The sequence below is a fragment of the Rhinolophus hipposideros genome (genome assembly GCF_964194185.1).
Source record: "Rhinolophus hipposideros genome assembly, chromosome: 8".
NCBI lineage: Eukaryota > Metazoa > Chordata > Mammalia > Chiroptera > Rhinolophidae > Rhinolophus > Rhinolophus hipposideros.
In genome coordinates this window covers 86,782,582-86,797,540 of record NC_138054.1, presented here as the reverse complement: position 1 = coordinate 86,797,540, position 14,959 = coordinate 86,782,582, and the positions used below count along the sequence as shown (strand labels likewise).

General features: G+C 42.7%; 1 protein-coding gene across 3 annotated transcripts in view; it reads left to right on the top strand.

The window, feature by feature from the left end:
* Positions 1-14,959, top strand: part of PRDM2 (PR/SET domain 2) — a 114,336-nt gene that overhangs the window by 17,024 nt on the left and 82,353 nt on the right. For all 3 annotated transcript variants that reach the window (XM_081057089.1, XM_081057092.1, XM_081057090.1), the window contains exons 3-4: positions 12,513-12,630; positions 14,314-14,417. In XM_081057089.1, the coding sequence (XP_080913215.1) occupies positions 12,513-12,630; positions 14,314-14,417 (222 nt within the window). The remainder of the gene's footprint in view (positions 1-12,512; positions 12,631-14,313; positions 14,418-14,959) is intronic.

Here is a 14,959-nt window from a genome sequence, read left to right as displayed (position 1 = left end):
AGTTGAGTTTTAGGGACTAAAGGGTCCTAAGAGTGAGCACACCATGTTGTTTACAAGCTAGTCCTTTATAGGAAACAAGAGTCCAAAGCCCAAGGCCTCAGGGTATTTTAAGCACTGACTATTGAAGCACCGTGCTGAACTGCTCAGTGTTACCAGTGTGTTTCACGTCATTTCTGGTGTGGTAGCATGGCCAGGCTTTCCCTCTGACCCCAACCCTGAGCTCCTGGAGCCCCCACACCCACATGTTCTTTGTGGGTGTGAGAGGGGAGCAGTCTCTCCACTTCCTTCCCTCGTCCTCCAGTTTCTCTTCTCTTCTCTCCATTTGCAAATCATAGATACCCTGTACTTGCTTCATTAACATTCCACACCCATCCTAATGTTTAGCTTTTGAGATGTTCCACGATTTTCCTTCTCTTTTTCCTAGATTTACCTAGGAGGATCCAGAACTGTACAAATGGCTCCCTCATTGAATAAAACATGTAGAGTTCCTTCTTGTAGCTCCTCAGCATCTTTTGTTCAGTGTCCGTTCATTCTGATGTTGATGAGATGCTGTAGGAACGTAATTCTTGTTTGTATCAGTTAGCCCATGGTAAAATTGGTTTCCTTACATCACTTGAGGTTGCAGAACCTATTGACGATATTAACTGAGGACTTTGTGTGCTTTATAGAACATCCGAGACGAGCGAAGTTCCATAATGCAAATATGCTCAGAGTAGTGTAAAGTATATATGCTAGCGTGTACTACCACTTCCTATCTAGTGAGTGCTTAACCAACATTCCATGCACTTCGCTAAGTATTGCAGATGCATTTTCTTACGAATTCAATCTTTGCATTCGCTTTAGGAAGTGTAGGTTTTATAACCATTTTATGGATGAAGACATTGAGGCACAGAGTGGTGGCCATGGCTTGCCCGTGATCGCTCAGACAGTAAGTGGTAGAGCTCCAACTGATACTCAGTCCTGTCAGATTCCAAAGCCCAGCTTCTTGGTCTCCGTGCTACACGGCTGTCAGTCAGGATCAGTGACATTGCGCTGCGCTAACAAGCAGGCAGCTCCAGAATCGGAGGGGCTTAACACAGCAGCCTTTAGTTCTCGTGCTCAGTACACATCCAGTGTGGAGCTGCCATTGTAGTTGCTCAAGGACCAAGGATGCTGGTGGTTTTATCTCAACTCATGTCATTCCTGTTTACATTTAATTGGCCAGAGTTAGTCTGCGGCCACATCAAACTGAAAACTGGTGGGAGGAGCAGTACAGTCCGTCAGGTGCCTGGGAGGAGAGGAGAACTGTAATCTTGGCTACTGCTCCAATGACTGTTTTCTACTTTATTGAGATATTAACATAATAACACTGTGTGAGCTTTGGCCTTGATGACTACTTTACTGAGTCACGCTTAATTTTTTAAAAAGAATCTTCGTATAATTCAAATTGTTACTAATATTTGAAGTTCTCTGTCAGTACAGTAGCTCAGGATTGCAGCATCTCTACGTCCTGATCAATCATCGAGGGTGTTGCCAGTGGCCAGTAGCAAAGCAGCTTAGCAATTAAGCCTTCTAAACTTGTTTTAAAGTTTTATATAGTAAAATAACAAAGGCAGCTTTTAATCACTTGACGCTGCAAGTCCAGCCCTGAGAATGGTGACAAGCCCTCCAGAGTCCCGTTCTCTTCACTGCCCTGCAGGTTCATTCATTCCCTCCTTCATCCGCGAGACCGCATCCGGGGGTGTTGTGGGCTCTGCAGTGAGCCAGACAGACAAGCACGGGCTCTGCACACAACTTACACACTCACGGAGGGAGACAGTTAAAAAGCAGGAAGATAGTATCAGATAGTGACAGGTGCTATGAAGACAGCGTAGCAAGGTAATCTGATAAAGAATGGTGGGTGAAGGCAGGGGGAGCTTCTCTGGTTAGAAAAGGCTGTTCTGAAGAGGTGATGAATAATAGAATAATAAAGTAATGATAGAATTATTAATGATAGTAATAGAACACTAGATTCAAGTAATAACCAAGAGCCAGCTAGATGAGGATGTGGGGCAAGAAAATTCTAGGCAGCGTGAACAAGCAGTGAGTGCAGAGGCCTTGAAGTGGGAATGAGCTTGCTGGTTCAAGGAACAGAGAGCCAACGAGGGGCGCGAGCGTGGCAGGCGTCTGGGACTGAGACAGGATGAAGTTGGTATGAGAGGCATAGGTCAGACATAATGGTGCTTAAAGGCCATGGGAAGAAGTTTACATTTCATTCTGAGTTCAGTGGGAAGCCACTGGACAGTGGTACACTGCGATTTCCACATTTAGACCATCACGCTCCCTGTGCCTTGAGGACTGAATTGTAAGGGGGCAATTCAGGAGTGTGGTAATATGTTCGTTCACTGTTGAGATTAACACCATATTTGAGGACAGTTTCTTCACTCGGACAGCCTAATGGACCTGCCAGCTTTTTGAAAGAGGCAGTTTTTTTATGTCTTTCAGAACTATTTGACTGCTGTTCTTTTCCAAAGACGGTGTGTATAAGATTTTCTTGTTCTCTGTCTCCATCTGCTTATTGTTATTGCAGTCTTACCCATTCCTTACCTAAATACAATTTAATGTTCTCTCAGTAAACTGAAGCTTGTTTGATCTCCCCCAGTAATTTGCCCTAAGAATAGTTGTTACAAGTCTTGATTGCAAGTTTAAATGAAGAGTTGTTCATAGGAATTTGAGTATTTTAATACTTTGTAATTCTTGGATGTCTTTAGCTGATAACAACAATTGCTATAGTGATTATTAGTCTTTTGTAGCAATAATATGTATCTTATTTTGAATATACTATGATGTGTTCTTAATATTAAGCAATATTGCTCTCCAGTGTTTGTTTTGGTCAAATTGATATTTAAGAAACTAGGTGCTTTAATTAAATCAATTAAATCTGACACAACAATTCATGGTCGTTGTCTGGGTAGAGTGTGTAAAGGGAGGTACTTATATAAATTTAAATGAAATACCAGGAAAATTTGCTCACTCTTATATTCAAAAAAATCAGAACATCAGTACGTGTTGTCTACATGCAACCTTATGTAACAGTAGTCAGTGCCAGTGGTATGCTGTTAGCGGAGTTTCCCACACATTCCAGTGACTCTATATGTGTGAGTGAGGAGCCGGAGCCGGCAGGCTGGTTTCTAGGTGTGGGCCACACACGGTGTGCCTGGAGCAGAGCAGAAGGGAGAAGGAAGTGAGCAGAGACGTCCAGGGCTGGCTCAGTGCCCAGCGAAAGGACCAGAGTGCATACACTCCCTGGGGAGAAGGGAAAATGCTGGAGGGTTTTAACCAGAGGAGTGTTAGAGTCGGGTTAAAAGAAATCTTGAAAGAAAACCAATAAGATGCACTTAAGCCACCAAAGAAATAAAATCGTGATAAAAAAATATTTTTTTCTATGGCATTGGTATTTTAAAAAAATTTTCTTGTGCATTTAAGATTCATTTCAACATGATTTAAAGACGAGAGTGTAGGATTTATTTACTTATTTTACTTTAAAAAGCAACTTTAAAAATTATTTACTACACATAATTTACGTGTAGTAAAATGTACTCAGTCCTGAGTTTTGACAAATGTCTGCACTAATGTAACTAATGTAACTACCACCGTCAAGATCCAGGACATTCCCAGCACTCCAGAAAGTTCTGTCTTGCTGCCCTGCAGTTACTTCTCCCCCTGACCTCTATCTCAGGCAACCACATATCGGCTTTCTGTCACTGTGGATTGATTTTTAAAGAATTTCACAAATGGGATCATACATTGCGTGCTCTTTTGCGTTTGTCTCCTTTTGGTCAGCATAATATTTTTGAGATTGGTCCATGTTGTGTGTGTTAGCAGTTTATTTCTTTTACAGAAAACATTTTATGAGCGATCATCTGACCATATAGAGAAATCTGTTCATAGTCGTATTTCTAAAGATTTGGTGAAAACCTGGCATGGCTTTCTGTCTTTCATTTTAGGTTAGCTCCTTCGCTTTTTTCCGAATTCTGAAAACAGAGCGTAAAAAATTGAAACCACTTTTGATGTTTTAGCATATTATTAACGTATAATTATATTTTTTAGAGGTAATTATAGGGCACATTTGCTTTTGCAGACTTTTTAAAAAAAAGACTTGTAAGGAAGGTGATTTCTATCAGTTACGACTTAAACCTCAATTAATGAATGTATAGTTCAGGAAATGAACGTGTTTAATAATGATGGCACTTTAATTTCATTTTGAATCAAATATTTTACTAGATAAGTTAGCAATTTTTAAAATAAAACCTGGGACATTGTCTTTCTTAATGAAAATACTAGATTATTTCTGACATTTGGAAAACATCTAGCACCTTGAATAGCATTTCCTTATATGACTTCCAGAGGAACTGTGGCAGGAAGGCTTACATTTTATGTTACCCTGATATGAATGCTTTGGTAGAGAAGAAGGTTATAGCATCGTTTAGCTCTGCCTCACTTTTGCTGTCTTGTGACTCACATTCCACCTTCAGCCCTCACGATGCCACTCCAGCTTGGTTGGGCAAGTCACCTGACTTCTTGGGTTTTGCTTTCTTACCTTTTAAATAGGGATAGCAGTGGTTCCCACCCATGAGTGTGGTCAAGAGCCAGGGAGTTAATAAATGTAAAGCACTAAAGCGAGTGCCTGGCATGTAGGAAACCCTGTGTGAGTATTACTACGACACCATTATTCTTTTCAGCCAGTGATTCTGCCCCGTCAAATACCTTCTTACCACTGTGATTGCTTGAGTTCAGACCCAAACACACCTTGTTTGGACTGTTACAGAAGCCTCACCAACAGTCTCTCCCCATGGAACCATTTTCCATGTGTCCTGAGGGTTGTACTTACACAACATGAAACTGACCATGGAGGAAATCAGAAAAGTAGATAGTTCTCATGGGTTGTTTGGAATTTCTTCATGGGTGAACTGGGATTTGAACTTGACCTGGAAGAATATAGAGGATATTGACTGGCAGAAGAATTCAGGACCAGAAGGACCAGTGGCCTGGGGTCATTATTAACCGGAGCCTGAATTGTGAAAGACCCAGAGGAGTGAGAGCACCTAGTTTCGTGAAGAGAGGAAGAGCCAGAGGGTGGTGCCTGTAGGGGCCCAGCGGAGCTTTTATGAGTAACCTGGGGATTTTTCTGTGATTTCCTCCAGTAGAACTTGTATTTAAAATAAAGCTGCAGACTAAAATAAAGAGCAAACAACTCCATTGGATGTGAAAGACTGTAGCTCCACAGTGTGCTGTCTTGGATGAAGACAGTTTGAGATGGTGCAATTCAACTTCACCAATAACAGACTTGCTGGGAGGCAGCAGAGAGCTCCTTCTCCTGCTCTGCCCACCCCATTCCCACCCTGTGTCAGAATCTACCAGAAAAAGGAAAGGGGTATGTCGGGTTAAGAAAACACTCGGGTATCTAATTTTCTCTGCTCCTCTTGAACCTTGGAGTCCCTAAAGCCAGTAGAGCAACTACTGGGTTTTATTTAGAAAGTTTTAAAAAAGGGCTTTGAATCAGGTGCTTTATAGGAAAGTTAATCATGAAGGCAGAGGGTTTGTAGAAGTTGAATGTGGGATAGACTGGAAGCCAGGAAACCTCATCTCATGTCTCACACCCCTGCCCCAAACCTTCCAGTGACGTCTCACCACTCTCCAAATGCAATCCCCTCTCTGTACCCCGACCTTCAAGGTTTGGCAGGTTCTGGCGGCGGCCGCCTCTGCTGTATCTGTGGCTCACTCCGACGGCCCCAGTGGCCTCTTGTTCCTGAACACGAACTCAGGACATTTCCCTAGAACGCGCAATCCTTAACGTGTGGGGCACTGCCATGTTTCAAGTTCAAATCCCGCCCCACCCCAGCTACCCTAACTAAAGCAGTGGCCCCTTCTTTTCTCTGTGTCACACATTATATTTCATTGACCCCTGTGGGAACAGCCCATCAGTCTCCTGTGTTAACCTGTGGGCTGTAGGCAGCACCCCGGGTTGCTGCTTTCCTAGGGTAGCACGGTGCTAGCACAGGGACATTCGTTGGTCATTATAGGACGAGTGGCGATTGCTGCGTTGTTTCACGTGTGAAGGATGATGGTGGCAGTGGGAGTTAGAGAAAGGCATCAGACACAGCAGATTTTGAAGACACACCAGCAGCACTTGACTCTGCTGCCCACTCTCCTTCCTTGACTCTTCTCTGCCCTTCTTCCCCATGCCCTTGGTGCCCCTTCTCTGTGACGACTAGAGGCCTCCTATGCTGCTCCTGTTCTTCTCTTTCACTCTTAGATAAAGGTGTCCTGAGCACTTTGTCCTAGCTCTTCTCTCATTCTCTGCCCCCTGGACTCCATTACCAGTGGAGCCCGTGGCCCTTAGAGCCATGTCAGTGCTCCTAGACCTCTTGGCAGTTGACTGCCAGATACTTGTTTGTTTGTTCCCAGCAACCACTGCTCTGAGCTAGGCATCCAGTGCCAGGCACCGGGTACGGTGGCGAGTGAAACCGAATCTGCCCTGTGTGTCTGCCACCTAAACTTGCCTCTAGTGGAGGGGCCGTTCAGCCAGCAGTAAGAGCTTCAGGCTGCAGAGGCTGCAGAGGGAGCCTCAGGGGACACCCCGCCAGGTAGGACAGTGGGACAGGCTTCCTCTGGGCAGGGCAGAGGCCAGAACACAAATGCAGATCGGTCTCCTGAGGAATCTCCTGGCTTTGGGGTCTCAGCCCCACCATCCTGGGGCTTAAAGGCAAAGGGTAGGAACTCGCTTCTTGCTTTTCTTTCCCATCCACTCAGGAGCTCAAGCGGGCATTGATGATAAGCTGTTGGCTTTAACATGTTGCAACCACATATCCCAGTTTATTCTAGTTCATTTTGTTTGTTCTCCTTTAATGTTCATCAGTGAAGTCCTTAAAATAAAAAATAAAAACCCTTGTGCCTATTTTGGGGGAGGAGTCCCTCCTGAGTTGTACTCGAGAAGCGGGGTAGGTAGGGCCCAGATGTGTGGATCCAGCCCTCCTCCCTCGCTGTCCTGGTCACCCCTCTCGTCAGCTTTGTCACTAGGAGCCTCTTGTTCTGTGCCTCAGTCCTCAGATCAGGGACTGGGGGGTCAGAGGTGGTGAAGCAGTTCTCAGGCTTTTTGTTTATGTGGATTATATCTTTGGATTTTACTGTGCTAGAAATTGAAACAAAATTTTTTAACTTTTTGTTTTTGGAAGTCATTGTAGATTAACAAGACATTGCAATAATAGTATACTTCTTCACTCACTCAACTGTCCCCTGTGGTCACTTGTAACTAGTACAGTATTAAAACCAGGAAGTTGACTTGGTACAGTGGTTAGTTAAGACTACAGGCCGCCATCGTAAATCAGAACTCTTTGAAACAGGATAAAACAATCACCCATCCCATTAGCCAGCAGGATGATGACATTATCACAAGGCATAGCCTCCTGAAAACTCTCATCTCCACAGGTGAATGAAAAAGGCGAATAACATCTTAGTATTATTATGAAAAGGGAGGAGGGCAAATAGCTCTGATCTCGTGGACTCCCAAAAGGGACTTGCCAGGAATCCCCAGACAATAGTGTGAGACCCCACGGGTTTAGTGGTTAAAACGTGAACTCTGGAGTCTGACTGGGTTTTATCTTGGCTCCACTACTTTAAAACCGTGCAGCTTGGGAAAGGTACTTGATGGGGCTATTCTATAGCATCGTATTTGAAAGTCCGGCCCTGAAGCCTGACTGTCTGGATTTGAATCCGAGCCCTGCCACTTACTAGCTGCGACTATGGGCAGGTTTCAGGTTCATCTGTAAAAAGGGTCATAAAATTATAGCTGGAGTGGTAGCGTAAAGATTAAATGAGGTGGTGCATGGAAAGTGCTTAGAATAGTGTCTGAACAGTGTCCTAAATACTCCATCAACGTTAGCTGTGCTCACTGCTCTGATGTGATGCGTGGAAAAAGGTTAGCAGAGATCTTGGCCCTGAGGAAGGAATAAATGTCATACTCCCATAGCTCCCCTCCCACCCCCCTACCCCACCATGGGAAAGTCAGCCTGGGCCAAAGGAAAGGAATTCGGGGAAGGAACTTGAAAGACCTTTAAGGGGCTCCACAGCACGGTCAAAATTGGAGAATCAAAATATCTCTAAGGTTTCTTGTGTTAGGAAGCAGGAAAAGAACAGCTGCTCTAGCCAGTGAGCTTCGCTAGGAGGGGCTGGGATCCTCTTTATTAACCATTGTGTCTTTACCTCTCTGCCCGGTGCCAGCCCCAGCAGCGCTCCGGAGGATTTAGTAACCATTGAGTTGGGGGAGAGAGGGAATGCTGACTGTCTTTGCCTTGAGGTAGGAAGTTGGAGACATCAAATTAATGAGATCAATTAACAGTTAATAACTAAGTAACTTCTTCAGTTAAATGTAATACATTAATTATATTTAATATATACTGTTCCAGATAAGTTCATTGATACAGGTTTGGAGATAGTACTTCATTAAGCAGTGAAAGAGTTCTTAGGTTTCCTGTTAGTATGGAAGTCCTTGTGACTTCCTCCACACTTATCACAGTGATCAGTGTTAGAGAGCCTTAACATGGGAATGTGCCTTTATTCTGGGACAGCAGGGAAGGGGTCCTGGGAGGAGCAGCAGCCAGGGCTCCTTCCTGGAGCTTGCAGTCTGGTCTCTGGTTGGTTACCTTCCATCCCTCTATGGTGATCAGCAAACGGTGATACATTTGCCTCAGGCGTGACCCCGGCCTCGCCGTCTCTGCTCTGGACACTTTGGCCTTTTCTCTGTCTGTCCTCTGAGCACACCAACCTGGCATGTTTCTCCTCCAGGTCGTCACATGATTCCCTCACTACTTGTAGAGAGGTCACCCTGAGCATGCTGTCTAGGACAGCACCCTACCCCTCTCCATCACTGTCTCCTTGTGCTGGATTTTTCTTCCGAGCAGCTGTAACTACCAGGAATCATATATTTTTGTTTGGTTTTGTCTGCCTTCCTCACTAGAGTGACACACTGTTAAGACAAATGTGATGCCTAGAACATTGCCTGGCCCACCGAAGGGACTCCGAAATATTTTACTACATGAATTGAGTAGATACTGAAGTTCCTTTTAGACAAAATCAATCTGGGAAACATTCCCAGGATCACACTGTGATTCCTTAGTGGAAGAACCAAGATGACCCTGTTTAAATATGATGTTACATCTAGTACTCTCAGGATATATAGAAAACAGATTCCAGCGTACGAGTGTGGGGGGGAGAAGCATCCTTTTGTTCCCGAGGTTTACTTGATGGTTAAATTGATGGCTTGGAATTGAGAGCATGTCACATATTCTAAAACAGGATTCTTATATTGACACAGAAGATTACCTACCTCAAGTTCAAGACATTCCAGCACTCATGGAGAAAATGCTTTCTGATAGATGACCCCGCTGTTTTGTTTCTGTCCCTCCTTTTTCTAAAAAAAGGTGTAAGTTAGTTCACAAGGATCATTTATTCATTCAAGTATTTTAAGTGACAGGAAACATTTTATGTCTCCTGCTAATCATTGGGAATGCAGCGCTGAATAAGGTAGACGTCGCCTGTTTTCATTGCAGTCTGATGGGAGCCACATCAAACTCGTATAAAATACAAACGACTGTTTAAAATTGTGATAAGAGCTCTGACGGAAAAATAAGGGGAGAGGGTGATTCTCTATAGGCAAGCCATCCCACCTACTTCTCAAATCACTGATGTTCTAAAAAGGTCCCAGGCACACTTCCAGTGGAGATTCCAACAGCTGGAAAGGGGTGAGGAAGGCCCTCGAGCCGGCCGGTGTCTGGATGGCTTTGTGTGGACTGAGGTCCTCCTATTTTAGGGGACTCCTATTGTAGTGTGAAGGGTACTAAAATAGAAAAAAAGCTTTTCTCAGTAGGTGAATTAGTCCAAATTAAAAATAATGGATTGGCCGAAAGAAGGTAAATAAATGCATAGGAATTTTCCTTATTTCTTTTTCCTGTGGCAGTTCTGCTGGGGTCCTTTATATTCACAGGTATTTCACAAATTTTAATCTACCTGGTCTCCAACTTAGACTCAAGTTACAGATTTCCCGTGGGAATGACCATGCCTACCTTAGGCGCTGTCTCCTGCTGACATTTCTCCAGATGTGTGGAGGTTTTACAGGGTTTCTTAGGTTATATTCCATCAAAACCCTTCTTTTTTTTCTTTTCCGGCCTTACTGAAGTATAGTTGACAAACAAAAGTGTAAGATATTTAAAGCGTACATCGTGGTGACTTGATATACTTATATTGTGAAAGGATTCCCACCATCTAGTTAATTAACATATCTATCACCTCTCATATTTATGGTTTTTTTTTGTGTGTATGTGTGAGAACATTTAAGTTCTACACTCTTAGCAAATTTCAGTTTTGTAAAAACTGAACAGCCAAAAACAGTGTTACCAACTATAGTCACCATGTTTTATGTTAGGTCCTCAGACTTTATCCAGCAGGATCTTAACTGGAAACATCACAGTGGTTATGAGCTTGGGCTCTGGGGTCACACAGACGAAGGTTCAAATTCTGTCCTTGAGCAACTTGGACAACTTCCTTAAGCCTCAAGTTCTGCGTGCGTGTGTGTGTGTGTGCGCGCGCGTGTGTGTGAGTGTCAGCGGTGAGGGGGTGGGGTGTGGCTGGGAGGAGGCACTGATTGACAATCCTTGCCCCTTGGTCTGTTTGGAGTAAACTCCATCATGCATACAGGAAGGTTTGCACAGTGCTTTGCAGGGGCCCGGAGGGAGTTCTCAGTATCTATCAGGTTGTTAGTAGTTGTACTGTAATAGTGCCCGGAGGCACTGGGTTAGGTGAGCTGCAACACGGTCATTTCAGAGCTCCTGGGGAGGTTAAATGGTATCAGATCCTTTAAGATCTTTGTTAGGGTCCCATCTGAAAAAGGGGGGAGCCCCCTCTTTCTCTGATAAGTGGCCACATGCCGATAGGACTCATCACTGGCTAGTACTTGTTCATATTACTTAATTTATCAGCGTTTAAAATAATTATTACATAGCTTAGGGTTGTAAACTACCAATTTAATACCTTCCCTTTGGAAAAAAATTTGTTCACATTTTCAAAATTCTAGTTTGTAGATTAAAGTTTTAAAAGTGGGGGCACTACATTTAGAAGTGAGCAAATTTTGCACTTCAGCTAATTAAAAATACCACAAGACCATTTCCTGGGGCCATTTTGATAGTCCCACGGTTTGGAAGGCATTTACACCTGGGCTTGGTGGGGTTGTCAGGACCAAGGAGGAAATCCAGGAGGATTGGAGCATTTGTGCTTCTGAAGTGTAGGCTCTGTCGGCCTCGTCCTGCCCAAGAAGTGAGCCTGCCTTCAGATGCCTGCCCTCAGCCGGCCGCAATGACTGCTCGTTGCTGTGGCACTTACTTCTCCTGAAGCAGCCTGTTGATACTTAGAAGAAATTTGAAGTGCTGAGAGTACTCAAATTTGGATGATATTCTTTTCTTGGCACAACAGATTTTTAAAAGCGACAAAGGCATCATTGTCATGGGAAAATTAATCTTTTTAGCTTAGAGTTTGCTTTTTGCCTACGTTGGTTTCTTTGAAAGTCCTTGAGAAATGTTTCTCTTTGCAGTGGGGGAAAAACACACAAAACTCAGACTCCAGAATCCGTTGTTCTTTGCGGTGTCATGATAGACATATCAGTTCTTTAGGGTCTGTGTGGTAGCAGTTAATAGACACTTGGTTTTCCTTTGATTTGAAGGTTATTTTAGAAATAACAGTCATGTTTTACCAGTTGGTTCAGGTTTCTTCGTTTTATTCCCTTATATACATATCTAATAGTAATCTGATTTCTTAAGATTACAGTGAATTTTAGCATAAACTTTGGTTAATAATTGTATAAAATTCTCTATTAGAGATTTTGAGATATTATGGCAACTTTGCTGTTTAAGGACTTGATGGACAGTGGTCAATTACTGTTTTCTGGAAAGGTCGCACTTCCATTGAAGGTCCAGAATAAGTTGTGTTCCTGGTTGGAATGCTCAAGCCCCTGTCAAGAGGTTGTTTCTGGAGAATGAAAGCGTGAGGGTGGGTCCCTTTACAGTCTGTGCCGAAAGTATTAATTTAAGTAGGGACTGTTGCTTTTGAGTTTTTAATGTTCTAAAATGCTGGTGGTAGCCTTTGACTTAAAAGTAAGCTTAAGCTGTATTTTGCTGCCAGATGATCTGGGAGTTTAAAGTAACATGTTGCCAGAGATTTACATATTTTGAAAATGGCTACAGGTGGCCGCAACAAAATAGATTAACACAGACATGCTTGAAGGTTGCAGTGGTTTCCTTTGGAGACTCACAGACAAGCTTCAAAGCAACTCCAGAAAGCATCAAAGCAACTCCTGAAAGGCGTGACATGAGTTGTCTTGGTCTGGCTTGCCAGTTTTAGCTTTCAGTTACATTTTTGCATATTTGCTCATTGGACCAGGAGGAAAACAAAACAGCTAACTGGATTTTCTTCCCTTTGCTGTGATCCTTCTGTTTCTTGACTTGCAGAACGCTACTGAGCCTGCAGCAACTGCTGAGACCCTGGCCGAGGTACCTGAACATGTGCTTCGAGGACTTCCGGAGGAAGTGAGGCTTTTCCCATCTGCTGTTGACAAGACTCGGATTGGTGAGTACTGGGGTCCCAGAAGAAGACAGGGAAGGGAGAGCAGGCTATAGCCAGGTTTCCTTTGGACATTTCAGGTAGGGGGCTCCCCGTAAAAGCAACAGAGTGACATTCTGACTTGGAAGATTGTGTGGTGTTTATGCAATTTCCAGTCAAAAGTCCAGGCTGGGCATAGCTTATGAAATTAAACCAGGAATGCTGGCATCCCGACCATCCTGTGTAACTTACTCAGCCCGTGTCCCCCTTTGTCCATGTGTCCCAGGGGCTCTTCCCACAGAATGTATTGCTCCCTCGCCTCTGATTTCACTATGATTGGAGTGTGATTATGCTATTATATTTATTTCATTCTTTTGTACTTGTTTTCACATCTGTCCCTTTCATTGCTTGGGAGTACCGTCATTTCTTATTTATCTTGATGCCTCTAGTGCCTGACACTTTATGGACCTCAGTAGATATTTGAATGAATGATGACCTAAGTGTATCTGAATGTTTCAGGCTGGGATTTCTTGTTAAATGCAAGCCAAGCTTTTGTGTATTTGATCTTGTTTTTGTGTCCTAATCTTTAGTCAGAAGGCCAAGGAAGTAAATTATAATAAAAGTTTCATCAGAGTACAGTCTTGGAATATATCAAGTTTATGTCCCATTTTCTTTTTTAAAGATATACTTCTGATATTCCAGTTTATGTGTATATGTATGTGAATACATTTTTAATAAATGCCATTTCTATTTCTTATTGAAAATGGTTCAGTGAGTAACTTGAGCACTGAAATTGTATCGTTCACATGAATGTGGTTGATTTTATAACTCCACTGATTGATGATTAGCTGTGTTATCAAACGGGATTCCCAGAAAAGCAGAATTCATACATCCTAGCTGAACGAGACTGGCTGAGACTCCACCCTCCTGTACATGAGAAAAGAGAGGCCAGAAAATGAGGGGACCTGCTCACCAATGTTGTCAGTGAGCGTCACTTCTGGGCGCTGGTTCCCTTGACTCTGGGCGGTCGCCTGCCATTTTAGCCACTGCTTCTTGTCTGTTGACCTGTGGTCAGTGCAGAGGAAACAGAAATACCCTTGAGAATTCTGCAGAGCAGCAGAAATCATGGTTGTGTGAAACTCTGAAAAGTGAGTTGTTTCAGTAGCTAAGTTTTCAGGAAACTTAGCGAAAGAAAAGAGGGTTTTTCACTTTGAGCAAACTTCAAAAATATTTATTCGTAAAACTATATTTCTAGCCCTCTATGAAAGCAACTCTGTTCATTTGAGACAATTTAAAATCTGTGGCAAAATGGATACGTTTAGAATTATTTGTAATTTTAGTACATTCTGACAGTTTTCTCTTTTAATTGTTGCGATTGTGCTGTTCTCCAAGTATTTGTGATTGTACTGTCTGGGTAATTTTAGGTGTAAAAATTAAAAACAAGTAAATATAAAAAATTTTTTTTCTGCTATAAAAAATAGGGCATTTATAGGCCTTTTGGAAAATACAGAAAAATAGAAAGAGGAAAAATAAAAATCACCATTGAAGACTTAACTTAATTTGATTTCACTGTGATCTCAGTTGATTTAACATTGTTTTGTTTTCAGGCTGTGTAGCCTTTTAAACATTTTGTGAAACTGAATTGATTTTAATGCTTCAATCTTTAAAATAACCACATACATCATAAAAATCTTGATTTTTATTTTCTAGGTGTCTGGGCCACTAAACCAATTTTAAAAGGCAAAAAGTTTGGGCCATTTGTTGGTGATAAGAAAAAAAGATCTCAGGTTAAGAATAATGTGTACATGTGGGAGGTAAGAAAGAATTCTGTTTCTTTGTTTATCAGAGTTCTTTACATTAAAAAAAATCATTCTATTCTTTTAGTATTTTATATTTTGAAATTGACACAACCATTTAAATGTGTGTTCCTTAAAATCGAGAGTATTTTTATTAAGGAGAATATGTATTTCCTTGGATACAGACTGCTGTTTACATTTATTTGTATTTTCAGCCTGTTTGGCCGTCAACGATAAATGTCATATCCACTGGTTATATTGCCTTGTTCAGGGTGTGTGCAGCCAAGACTTCCGTCTGTGACTTTACGGGCTTCCAGGTAGATGCCATAAAGACACCCCAAGGTGGCCGCACATAAAACCCTCCTGGGGTCTTCTCTGTATTTTAGAAAGCCATCTCTGTTTTGCTGGAATATTCAGAATTGAGTATATTTAGCACATGGCACATTTATGTAGCGCTTTGAACTCTTCAGAAGGCTTCCATTCTGTTCATGTCATATTCTCCCAGCAACCCTGGGAGCCAGCAGCGCATTAGCACAGTCCTTACGGAGGTGAAGCGGTCA